The sequence below is a fragment of the Astatotilapia calliptera genome, chromosome 12, assembly GCF_900246225.1.
Source record: "Astatotilapia calliptera chromosome 12, fAstCal1.2, whole genome shotgun sequence".
NCBI lineage: Eukaryota > Metazoa > Chordata > Actinopteri > Cichliformes > Cichlidae > Astatotilapia > Astatotilapia calliptera.
In genome coordinates this window covers 11,952,247-11,965,826 of record NC_039313.1, presented here as the reverse complement: position 1 = coordinate 11,965,826, position 13,580 = coordinate 11,952,247, and the positions used below count along the sequence as shown (strand labels likewise).

At 40.2% G+C, this 13,580-nt stretch overlaps 1 protein-coding gene across 1 annotated transcript; it reads right to left on the bottom strand.

Moving 5' to 3' along the window:
• Positions 1–6,641: 6,641 nt before the first annotated feature.
• On the bottom strand, positions 6,642–11,365 carry LOC113034201 (sesquipedalian-1). The gene is made up of 3 exons (XM_026188590.1): positions 10,908–11,365; positions 10,336–10,447; positions 6,642–7,989 (listed from the first exon to the last, which is right to left on the bottom strand). The coding sequence occupies exon 3, from the start codon at positions 7,955–7,957 to the stop codon at positions 7,061–7,063; it is 897 nt and encodes a 298-aa protein (XP_026044375.1). The 5' UTR covers positions 7,958–7,989; positions 10,336–10,447; positions 10,908–11,365; the 3' UTR covers positions 6,642–7,060.
• Between the last annotated feature and the right edge of the window lie 2,215 nt (positions 11,366–13,580).

Sequence of the window (13,580 nt, the reverse complement as noted above, 5' to 3'; positions counted from 1 at the left end):
TCTAGAGACCCGAAATCCGTTGTTTATTTCTTGTTTGATGGTAAAAACGTTAAATTATATTGCCAGGTATGAGTATAAAGTTTGAAGCTATTTGTGAAATACATATCTAAAATTGTTAAACAGCGACATCTAATGGTAGACGGCCTGCAGTGCATGAGGAGCGTGTGCCTGTTTATAGAAAACGTCTTTTTTACGGTATCATAAAGGGAAATCGGTTAAAAATCACTGGATATTTACACAATAAACTTACATTTCCTCGAGTCTATCCCTTCTGTCACTGAGCAAAGGCAGGATATACCTTGGACAGGTCACTAGCCCATCGATTCAGACGTAGCCACACTTACTGACATTTCAGAATCACAATTTAATCTAACATGCCTTTGTACTGAAGGAGGAAGCCAAAGCACCCGCAGAGAACCCAGCCAGCAGAGTCGAGGCATCAGACTGCATGACAGTGTTAATTTGGCACAGTCACATATTCCTTCAGTCTGCGATTACAGTAACAAACTTTTGGAGTTGTGAAAAAATGTACCCATCCAACTAGACTTTTAATGATACGTGCTAAAAATGAAAGCTGTCTCAATATTACATTTTGCAATTTGAAAAACAAACAAACAAACAAACATAAAATCACACTGTATCACTCCTACCCCTTTTCTGCGCAACGGAACTGAACCGTGTAACCAAAAAGTGATTTGAATGGAGATGAGACTTCATGACAAAATTAAGAAACCAAAAAAAAGAGCAAAAGTCAGCTATTGTGGTTGTAGATATATGCTAATGGCTGCAAGTGTAATAATGTAATTGTGAATATAACACAACGCACACATAATGTGAACAGCTCCATGACTGGATATGCTAGAATTTCCGTGTCAGCAATTTTAAATTTGAAAAGTCTCTCAGTTTTAACATCCAAAGTTTAATAATAAATATTTATATAAACCAAGAGCACCACACACATTTTTGTGTGAGTTCCCCTTATCTAGAGATTTTCTACCAGTCTGCCGTGGTGAGAACGGTATGTTGTGCTCTGGGAGCAGCATTGGAGCAGACTCAATAAAGTAATTAGTGAGTCTTACTCTGGGATTTCCTGCAAAGTGGGAAAACACTTGAAGTTAAACAAACTGTTATCCATCATGGGCAATACTGAAGGCCCTCTGCATCACTGCACAGACAGCAGAATCAGCTCTGCTGCCACAAGGACAGACACAGAAAAGTTTTCATACGTCATGCAATAAATCTACAATGCAACCTTGAACGTACTGAAATTGAGCATGAGCTACAAGAGTACAAAAAAAGGCTAACTATGCGTTTTCATGCTCATGTTTTTCATTCCCTCTTTTCCAATCTCTCCTTCTGTGCTCCATGTTTCTTCTAGAGGAGTCAGCATTATGCCGATTGACTCCACTAGAAGCATGTAAAGGCTTTACAGAAAGAAAGAGCAAGCCCACATGCACTTCCCCTTTTCGGTGCTCACCATGAACCCTGCAGAGTTACGCCTGAGAGGTCCGTCAGCTCTCTTGTGTTTGCTGTGACTTTGCTGCTCAAGTTCAATGCATGTTCACTGACGGTTCGCTGCAGGCCGAAAATGACCTTCAGGCCACCGGGAAATGCTCTGGCAGTTTGCAGGTTTTGAAGAACCTCACACATCTATTCTCTGAAAAGCAGAAATAGATCTTTAAAGAATGATTTAATTTCACTGCAATTTAGAAATGCAGCTGGTGAGACAAAGTGTGAATATGTGTTTATGTGTTACTGTTTAGATCTCCTCTAGTGAGCAGAAGAGCTCACAAAGATGCAGGAGAGATGTGTGCAGTCTGTGTCTGTATAGCTATTTAATATGACTGTATGCATTCAGACTCATACTGTACCAAGACTGATATAAAAGCTAGGAAGTGGCAATAAAAACTAAAAACCAAACTAGGTGTAAAACCTTTGCAATTAAAATTTCAAAAACTAGAAAAGATAATAGTCAGGTGCATTTCCCTTAATGTCTTGATATGATATACATGCATATTCAAATACAACTAAAAAACACTGAAACAAGAAGCTCGCCCTCGAAACTAAATTAGGAGAAAAGTGAAATGAACTTCAAGAAAAATGCATGTGTGTGTGTTTCTGTGTGTGTCTTTTTTATGTGCTGCAGAGCTAATGGCAACCCAACGAAAGAGACGTCTCTCTTCTGTATTGAAAATGTCAAACATGCACCATTAAAGAATTTCTTAATCCTTTTGCAAGTGAGAAACTGAGCGCATCAGACACCAGACATACAGTTATATAAAATGTGCTTCTCCATTTCTGGAAGAGAAAAAAAGAGACAAACAGTAAAAATAATCATCTAATCCACTGTCGTCCTAAATGTCTTACTACTTACATGGTAGTATTCAGTTCATGAAGGCACTAATAGGTCAGGAGGTGCAGGTAAATAGAGCAGGCAGTAAGCAACACTTGCAACCCTGCAAGACTAACGTGTCGCAGAAGCTCTGCAAATAAGGCATTGAGCCCAAGGCTAGCTGCACCTCACTGAGTGTGCAGTCACAACAAGCAAAGTAAGTAGTTTCTTGACCAGTTAACGTTTGAGACAGACACCAGATCGCAGCAAAACACATCTCTTCATGTATCATAACAACGTTCTCTCAGGTGGCAGTTGCATGGGGGATGTGGATGGGTGGCATGCATTAATGATATTCATGAGCAGAAGTCTGGAAGGACTTCACACAGAACATTCAGATTAATTAAGAGAGGGAACTCTGAAGTTCAGTGATCAGTTTGTTAATTACTCTACCTTATGTTTATGAGTTTATCAATTACCTGTACATAACTTATAGTTAACTATGCCACATCATACCTGAGCATTTTAATTCTGCTGTGCTTTTTAGCTCTCATATTTATATGGTTTCTGTTCTGATAATCAAGACATAAGGCACTCTGCAGATCTGCAGTAATATGCACAGCGAGGCAGTAAAATACAAGCTTGTGACTGGAGTACAAATACTTTAGTTTTCCCATTTTGTGTGAATTTAGGCTATACTTCCTCTGAATTATACCTCAAAGGGAAATAATACATATTTTGTACAGAATACGGTACATTTCTATAGATTAAAGCACCGAAAGACTGACAGGTAAGATATTTTTGTGCTGCAGAGTGGTGATAGAGTATTGATGATATTTTAAATACATGTTGCCGGTGACATTTACATAATTTTATTCAAGTAAGGTTTTGAATGGAGTCTTTTTATGCATTTGACATGCTCACAGGCAGCTCAAAGGAAGAAGTTTTGACACAGCCAGGTGAGACTGCCAAAAGATGAAGCTGTGCAAGCAGAGTGGAACAGGAGAGATGAAGGTAAGAGAGTCCAGTTGAAAATCACAATGTGGTTTGCTTTAGTCTGCTCTACTTGCCTGCATTTTTGTAAAAGCCATGCCACTAAAGGTGGAGCAGTAGACAGAATTCCTATTAAAGCTTCAGGTGCTGAACTGTGAATTGTAATTCACCCACAATGCACAAAAGTTCTACACGGGAAGCAAAGCACGCCTGTGGGGGGAAATAAAGGTGGCGACTTACCTGGAAAAGTTCAGTGCTTCTTAATTGAAGTTTTGACAAAACTCCTGGTGAAAATGAGTAAAGGTTTTGGAGTCTCGAAAGGAAGGAAAGCAGCTTCAGCGACCAGGTCACAATGCTACAGGCACAGGCGAGAAAGCAGTGATGGTACCGAAAGCGTAGTGATTCTGCTGCTTTGACCTTCATGTCTCAGCTCTCACACTGCCACAGAAAATACACAAAATATAGAGAAGATCCCTCAAAACCCTTTCCGATGATTGTTTAAAAAACAGGTTAAATGGGCCCCTTTTTCTGCACACATGAGATCTGATCATGAGACTATTTCCATATTTCAGCGCCAGTGCTGACTCACACAGACCTGTCTACGATTCACCAGACTGTAATTCAGATTCTCCCAAAATGTTAAAAGGGGTTGACTTTAGTTTGCTGCCTCTGGCTGCTTTTAGGATTATTTCCGATGAGCAGAACTGTGCTAAGGGGGCCTGCTACCTGACCTGCATGTAAACCGCTTTGCAAATCAACACCTCGTACCCCAAAGGGCTGTTAATAAAATTCCTTAAAACCGTTTGTTCCATCTACGAAAAAAAATCTGTGCAGAATTAAACATAGACAACAATATTGTTAGAATATGAGCGAATCATATGAACCATATGAAGGTGAGTGACCTTCATATAGTTTCTGTAACCTGGAGGATATTGGACAGGCTGTGGAGGATGGAGGATTTAAACAGGTTCAAACTCGCTTGAATACTTTTATATTATTTTAATTTTGCTCATTAGGCATAAATCTGAACATAATGAATAACATTTGGTCAACTTTGATAATCAGGCAGTGAACATCAAGGTCTAAAACAGGGAGAATTACTGATGGATATTTTCAGAGGCCTTGGGAAAGATATGAGTGAGAAAGACAAGCTATAAACAGGGGTACAGAAAAGCAATGATATGAGTTATAACTGTAGAGATGAGACTCAAGTTTTGCTTTTCTTCCTGGTAATTACAATATAATACAATTAGCTTGGGTTCTGCTGAAAACAAGCAGCAGGAGGAGCAGCAATAAAGGCTGTTGCTGTACTAGGCTTCTATTAGTCGATCTCCTCAAATGAAAAAATTCAGTATAGCATTGTTAATTCTGTCAACCACACAATTGCTGCAGATTTTTTGGTGGCACATCCATGACACAAGTGTCCCGCTCCACCACATCACAAGGAACTCTACTGGACTGGGATCTGGTGACTGTACAGTGAACAACTTGTTGTGATCAAAAACTAGTTTGAGATGATTAAAGCTTTACCAACTGGCGTGATATCCTGCTGGAAGGAGCCCTCAGAAGATTTGATCATCAAGGAATGGTCGGCAACAATACTCAGATAGGCTGTGGGATGTAAATGATCCTCATATTTGCTTTGCTTGGCCTAAGCAAATATGTCCCACACCATTACTCATCAGCCTGATGTGCTAATCAGGCTGATCAGTGCTTAATTTTGACCATGATCTGAATGTTGCACTAGAAATTAATTTTTTAATTTTCCAACTTAGGTGAATTAGTCTGATAGTTATTACAGCTATCATAGTTAGTTATCACCTATTCTTAGTTGTCAGGAGTGGCACTCGGCATGGTCTTCTGCTGCTGTAACCCATCTGCTTTAGGGTTAGATGTGTTCTGCATTCAGATATTCTTTTCTGGGTACCTTGGATGTAAAAAGTGGTTTATTGAATTCCTGTTGCCTTCCCATTCTCCTGTGAACTCTGAAATGAGCAAGGAATTTCTGCCCAAAGACCTGCTGCTCACTGGACGCATCCTTTTTCTCACCAGCCTCTTTAAACCCTAAAGATAGTGTGGGGGAAATCCCAGATCAACCATGCTCAGTTTGAACTTCATGAGGTTGCCTTGACCATGTCTACGTGACTAAATGCTTTGAGTTGCTGCCATGCAATTGACTGATCAGATACTTATGTTAAAGAGCGTGCCTAGCAAAATGGCTGACACGCACAAGCAAACAAAATGTGCAACTGTGTGCGAAAACAGACTGACTCACATTTACAAATTATGTCTAATTAGGTGAAAACGGTTAAATGTTTAGACAAAAATATCCTAAAGAAATTCAGAGAAACTGTAATATGTATAATAAAGTTTATTTATGCAGCACTTTTTTAAACAAAGACACAAAGTGCTTCGCAGAAACAAATTAAACAGAAAGCATAAAAATGTGGAAATGAACAGAATATTAAAGACATTCATAAAAGCTTTCAGTAAAAGGAAGTTTGAAGCAGACAGAGTCAGTCAATATCTGCAGAAGTGATTACTGTATCAAAGTTATATGCATTGATCCCAACTACTATAGAGGACATGACCTCTTTAATCATTAGTGCATAATATGGAAATAAGTAGCCTAGTAATGAAATGAAAACACATTTTTTGTGCCTTATATTGTTGTGGTTAGAGGAATTTTGCCTGTTTCAAGAATGACAACGAAATATCTGAGGTAATATTGGACCTCAAGTAGACTGTGGCACTTCTCACCCTCGTTATTTAAAGATTTGAAGGGCCAGGTCACCCAGATCAATAAAAATACTGGCGATGGCCATACACAGTACATACACCTGCACCTTACTATAGTGAATTATCTCAGCGTTACGGGAGTTTGACCAAAACAGAAAATCCTGAATATATAACTTGAAATATGAAAACTGTCCTGGAGCCCAAGTCATTAGGTTGAACACGATTCAAAAACAGTCCAGCAGCTTTGAAAAGTTGCATCACCAAAAGGGGTGAAAGCTGGACAGCACAAAACTGGGACTTCAATCATAAAGCTGCAGAATTGTCTTTGCACTATAGCGTGGTTAATGTGACATAACAACTTCAAACTCTGTGGATTTGTCTTGTGCAACGTCTCCAGATTGTTATTACACAACAGAAATCACCTCATGCTTTTCCTTTTCCTTATAAAAAGACTTTCCTGTTGTGACCTTATCAGTTACCTGTTGTTTTTTGCAATGTCCACATGATTAGCAAAGTAATTTGCATGTACAATCTCTGCAGAATGATAAGGAAGGAATGAGAAACGTCATGGTTCTTATTAAGGGAAAAAGGTCACAGCAAATATAAAGCTGCATTATTTTATTTGTATCTAATAAAGGATCAATCAAGGCTAAACTCATTGCATCATTTTTGAAAAACTGATGATTGTAATACAAGAATTATGATTTTAAAATTGCAATTGGCAAATATAACTCGGTTTGTGGACAAAGAGCATATTTTGTGTTTTTTGGCTTATACAAAGGATAGTGTTAACATTTATGGCAGTTTTTCCCCTCTGACAGGATTTTAAAATAATCTCAAATGCTTTTTTTCCTTCATTTGCCATTAGTTAAGACTGCAGTTAAGTCTCCATTCAGTCACTTCACTCTATTGCTGGGTTCAGATAGGTGAAGCACTGCAGAATGATCAGGAAGGAATGATATACTGTGGAAAAAGAGGCGATCTACCTCAGTAAGCTTACTGGCTCTGAAGCCACTGCACTCTCAGTTCCTCCACCTCTTTGCCGTACCAGTCATGGAGTTTGGAGAAGCAGCCGGTTCCAGGGCATACGGGGCTTTCCAGAGAAGCACCTTTTCTCCGGGGAGGCACAGGCGGAGCCCTCGCTCCATCAGCTCCGTATCCAGTGACATTTGCAGGGTCCCCGGAGCTTTCCCATACCGCACAGGATGAAGCTCCCTCCACAAAGCCATTAGCCAAGGCAGCTGGTGGTTTACTCCATGCAACACCATTCTCCTTGGAGGGCCCAGAGATGAGCTGCAGCTCATCCTGTTGGTTCTTCTGGGCAGAGAAGGAGGCTGACATGGGAGGGACACTTGATGATGACGATGATATGGAGGACGAGGAAGATGAAGAAGAAGATGCTCCAGACCTGGACCGTCCCATATGGTTTCGCTTTGAGGACTTGGGCCTGCCCTGCAGGTTTCCAACTCCAGCCCCAACAAAGCTGCCTCCGGCAGCCTCCTGGATCTCCTCCAGCTGCCTCTCCAGCTCTTTCACCACCAGCCTCATGTAGTCAAAGCTGGCCCTTGACAGCGCTTTCACCCAGGACTCCATGGCTGCTTGGTTCTCAGCAGCCATCTTGTACACACGAGCTTTGGCGCAATCAAACTTGATGGCAAAGGCGAACTCCTCGGTCGACTCACACAGCTCCACGGTGCATCCTTCAAGAACGATGACGCCAATGGGCTCTCGGCTGTCGCGCTCTTCGAAGTAGAAGAGCATGTTACCCTTCAGGACAAACCAACGGCGGTGATAAGCAGTGTTGCGCTCCCCCTTTTTGAACAGGAAGCCCGTCTTGTCTGGTGGTGAATCACAGGTGGCGTAGTGCGCCATGCTGCGCTCGTTCAGCTTCATCTTCTCCCCTCCTCCGTTTCAGATTTATTTACCTAAGAATATTACAAAGTCAGAGGTCATCACAAGGTTAAATTTATCAGCTCATACTCAAAAGGTACAACAAGAACCTGCACAGTGTACTTCCTGCCAACTTTAACTTGTGCTTATCTATGTTTGCTGAAAGAAAAAAAAAACTTTATCACAGTACCATACTAAATTGTGGTTCACTGACACTGTAAAGTAGTTATAATAAGTTCTTCAATAACAGTCTATTTGCATTTCTCCTTTCAGAAAAGGTCAGAGCCGTGGGGCAGGAGTTAAAAACGAGTGACTGAATTTTGCACTCTTGGGAACTTTAGAAAGGGCACATGCTTGCAAAGTGGACTTCAACCTATTCCTGTTCTTCTTCTCCCCGCTGAGACATCCTGCCAATGTAAACACTGTCCATTTACTTTGTTTTGCCTGTCATAACACCAACAGAGCGCTGTAGCACACATAAATACTGCAACCCCCTGCAGGTGCAAGACAAATTGAAAGTCTAACTTGCACAGCATGGACAGATTAGTGCGTTACATGCTGTTTAATCACATGTTCAACTGTAAACTGGGGCTCAGATTACCTCCTGCTAATCCAATTTTACTCTTGTTAGGAAACAGAAGTAAGGCACTTTATTATTTTGATGGTAGTTAATAGCTTGTTTGTATTATAGCTTTCGCTTTTTGGTAATGAAGCTATTATCTGAGGACCATGAGAGTAAGCTGGAAGGGAAACTTGTCTGGGAGGCAGTGGAAGTCATTGAGGAAGATGTGGTGGAAGATCGGGCTGGAAAAAGGAAGACAGTGGAGCGTAGGAAGGTGGTGGAGCAGGATGTCCACGTTGGTGTATTCTCTGTAGCTCCTTGATGGTCAAGCAAGGCTCCTCCGAGTGCTCGAGATTCCTTCATTTTCTAGTCCTTGAAATTCTACAAATGTTTTTTCTTTTCTTTTCCTTTTTAAAATTTAAACTAGATGTGTACTGCCTTAGGATACAGGGGAAACCCCACGTCGATAGTTTTCCCAAAATGGGCATCAATACCCCATCAGACAAATTCACCTTTGCACATGCTATAACTCATGTTTCTTATTTTCTTCCAACATCAGAATAAAAACAGGAGAAACCAATTAAAAAGCTTCAGGTTCATTGAGTATGCACTAAGTTTATTATAGTTCATTAAAACTATAATAACTTAGATATGAAACAGTATTTTAGTTAACTGAGATATAAGTACTTTCCAAAGGTCTCTAGTCACCCCACATGTCTATATATATTTTGCAAGGACAATGGTAAACAGTTGCAGTGATTTACTGAAACATGCAAACATGACAGGAAATACAGCTTATACAGTGTCGAAGACATTCAGAGCTCCTCTCTGGATGTTGGCTGCCTTTTGTTGTGTTCTTTGTTAAGATCATTGTTTCAGTAATCACTAATAATTGCTTCCATCAGACCCGTTTCCACTGATTTTCAGTTCTTCTGTAATTTGGCATTCCTTTGCCTTTTGTGTTTCCCTTCCTTAAAAAAATGGCTTATTGACTGCCATTCTTCCACTGAGGCCATTTCTGATAAGGCTTCATGGAAGAATAGATGGATCAACTAAAGAGCCAGATGCATCCCTCAGATCTTGTGTCAGATTTCTTTTCTGTTTCTTTGGAGCACTGTTCATCATTTTTAGATACTGTTCATCTGCCGTAGTTTTTTTTTTTTTTAAACCTGCCTCTTCTTCTTTTTTCCTCCTCTTGTCCAGTTTCCTCATGTGCTTTAGGGACACACTGTATACCATGCTTTCAGCTACTAGCTCTATTGGAATCAACCTTTGGTGCAAGCATGTCATTTGTGTGCCTTTCAGACTGTTATCTTTGGCATTTTTCACAGATTCATATGAGGAAATGAGAACAAATTAGGTGTCTTTGCAACAGCCTGCTAGTAACAAATTTCCTGACGACACAATTTAAAATTGGTTCTTTGCCAAGTTGTCAGACAAGTTGTAGACAGAACCCTGGTTCATCCTTTGAGTCAGGTGCCTTTTTTTATGCTTTAATGACTCATAGGTTAGTGTTAAGTGACCTAACAAACAAGTAAAAGACTTCCCTGAAAATGAGTGAAAAAGAGCCAAAGAAAAACTTTGAGAGACATTCGGAAAGCCTCGACAGCCAATGCTCCAGACCATTTAAAAAAAGAAAGGAATAACAAAAGTGTTTGTAACACAGATTCTTAACTTCTTAAATCTACTCCTGAAAAATTAATATGCAAGTAAGGAAAAAGTATAAGTAAGAGTTTAAAACAGCTGAAATTAGACTAAAAAGAAAATAAAAACATGTCTTGCTTACTGACCGTCCAAACAAAACCCATCCCTCACTTACGTGCTTGTCTCATATCCAGCCGACATCCACGTCCGTCCTCCCATCACATCTGGAGCTCTTAACTGAACAGTCTCCCACTTCTTCTGACTTCTTCGCCCTTCTCGACTAAATACTAAAAAAGACCAAAGTAACGAGTTTTATTTCACGTTTATTTTACACTCAGGAAGCCGCATAAACGACAGAATCCAAGAGGAAGCGGCCAGTTCAGCGTCCTCGCTCGTTTTAGACGTTAAGAGGATTATTAGCCGCAAGTTTTTTCCACCGCTTCGTGCTTTTTTTTGGAGCGAGTGATTCACCATCAAGGAGGGCTGACTGGTCACAAGCATTTGACACATCAGCACTTTACAGGAATTCGTGCTGGCCTTCAGTAACACAGCGAGAGCAACACGAACGAGCGTGCTTGAAGGCACATCTCTCAGTGCCAACTAGCTTCACGCCTTTAGCCTCTTTCGTGGAAACAAACATGCATCCAACGTCTATCCAGCCGGCAGACTGCAGACGAGCTGCTAGAGGTGGACTCTCACAAGTTAGGACAATATTATAATAACCAGCTAAGTGTTAGTATTCATTACCTGCGCGTAAACAGAAAACCTCCCTCTTCTTCCAAGCGGATAGTCCCACAGTTTTTTTTTCTTTTTTTGCTTTTCCCTTTCTCTCTTCCTCGCCTCTTTCTTTTTTCTTCTTTTCCCCCGGTCACGTGACACACTAACAGAGCGCGCGTTGTGCCTAACCCTGCCAGCTTGACAGGGCGGGGTGATCACTTCACTTTAGCTCTCGTGCCATCCTGGTGAAACAGCCGTCATCCGGATAAGCAGTAATATAAAACAGGCGCGCCTGTCTGTGCCCTTGGAAAGGTGGCTGCTGTCTTCTCCACCTGCACGGATGGAGCATTGCTGAATATACAGGTCTGTGCAAAAGTCTCGAGTCACCTGTCATTCCTTTATATTTAGGGTTTAAATAGAGTTTGTATTTAAAAAGAAAATGTATTGAACAATAATTCACCTGGATTTCCTAAGGTCTTTCAAAGTTCCTCTTTATGTCTTTATGCCTGACCATTTTCATAGACATTATTTTTGTTTATTGGGCAACTTAACACTGAGCTATGAATCATTCAAGCATGAAAAAGGCACCTAACTCAAGGAATTAACCAGTGTTGTGTCTACATCACAAACAACTTGGCAAAGAACCGGTTTTAAAATGTATCTCTTTAGGCACTTTGTTACCAGCAGCCTGTTGTAAAAAGATACAATTTGTTCCCATTTCATTAATTATATCTACCTGAAATACCAACAATAACACAGTTTGAAAGGCTTCAAATAGTATTTGGTACTAACAACGTGATTCCCAAAAATCTATTAGCCTGAAACTTGGAATACCTCAGCACTTTGTGCAGTGTGGCCTTAAAAAATGGAGGAAATTGGACGAACGGAGAACAAAAGATGATCTGACAGGCCTAAAAAAACTCTCTATAAGTGATATCCTTAAGAAAAAAATCTAGCAACAGGATCCTGAGAGATCCCTTCAGATGATCCAGCTAATGTTTGGAAATGGTCTCAGTGGAAGGATGGCTGACATGAACCCTTTCTTAAGCAGGGAGAAAAGGCTGAGGTATGCCACATTTCACAAGAACTGGACTGAAAAGCAATGGCAACAGGACTTGTGGAGTGATGAATCCAAATTTGCTTCAGTAATATTGATGCAGTGATCTTGACGGACAAAAGACACCCAACATCCAAAAGACTCCTTTAAGAAACCTGGTTAACTATTCCTGAAGAAATAACAAGAAAGCCTTTCTAACCGAGTTCAGGCTATGATGCACAGCAAAATTGATCATATTAGACGTCAATTTTCAAGCTTGTTGAAATTTGTAGGGTTTTTTTTTCTCCCTTATTTACTGGATTTTCATGTATGCTTGCACATATTTTAATTAATCACTGCAAGTGTTTCCCATTTTCACTGCACAACATAAAGAAATTGGTGACTTAAGACTTTTGCATGGTATTGCATTAATCTGAAACATTGTTTTAAACAGTCAGTAGCTTTTCGGGATTCATGTGGTCCTAAGAGTAGCTGTTTTTACTCTAGACATTATCTGGTCTCTTGATGTGGTCTGACGTGGACTAAATGGAAAATACAAACACCAGCCTCACTTCTTGTGTTTTCACTCTTTCTCTGTAAATCTAATATACTTTAACAAGTGTCTGAATAACATATTTTGCTAATCATATTTCAAGTAAAATAATCACATATTATGGTAATTACTGCCTCAGGATTCAAAATATATTTAACATTCTCCAATCAGTAGGGCTATTGGTTCCTAAATTTTTAATATTGTAACTAAATAATCATAGCTTTGTTATATATCAGTAACACATTCATTATAGTATCATAGCACCACGAGCATCTTTAGTTTGTTCTGCTTTGTGAAAATTTGCACATTTACTATAATTACAACATAAGGCACCCCGGGATTAAATGCAAGTAGTTTTTTATTGTCACGGCCTGATTCCCATTCACTTGGGCTGCAAACAGCTGCCCAGCTCTGTTGCAGTCCTTTCATGGAGAGCCCTGCTTGAGGGCACTCCAAAAGGCAGAGTTAAAGATATCTTTTTCTCATGCACATTCTTAGCAGAGCTTTCCAGTTCATGCATTTGAACTTATGATGTTCCCCTCTGTCCTCTAGGCCACCGCTGCCCCGTTCCTGTAACCCTGTCACTTTTATGGCACTGAGCTGCTGGCTGCGGTCTGTTTTTGTATGACCATGACAAGCCACCATGAATTCATCTGAATTATTCTAATGAATACGATATTCTGAATATCTTCGGGAGACAGCTGATGGCCTTTAGCACTGCCAGCCTGCTATCTCATCACACTAATCTTCAATTAACTGATGCAGCTGCTGATGCCATTTTCTGTCATTCTCTTTTTGAAACGTTTGCTCTCACTGCTTTTTGGTAACTTTGATGAAGTGTGACGCTCTCGGAGGCAGTTTAATTTCCTCCGTTGGGCTCCCGGTTCACAGAGGCTCAACATATCCGTGAGATAAACGCACAAGAGGACAGCTTTTAATAGAGAATACAGACATAAAATCAGCACTAAAAGTATTGTTAGGTTTAAAGCACACACACACACGCACACTGACCAAGTGCAAAGTGTTTACTTCTCACAGGTTATTTCCCAACAGTTTGTGGACACACAATAAAATAACACAAACAACTTTTTGAGACATTCCAATCAGCTTTAAA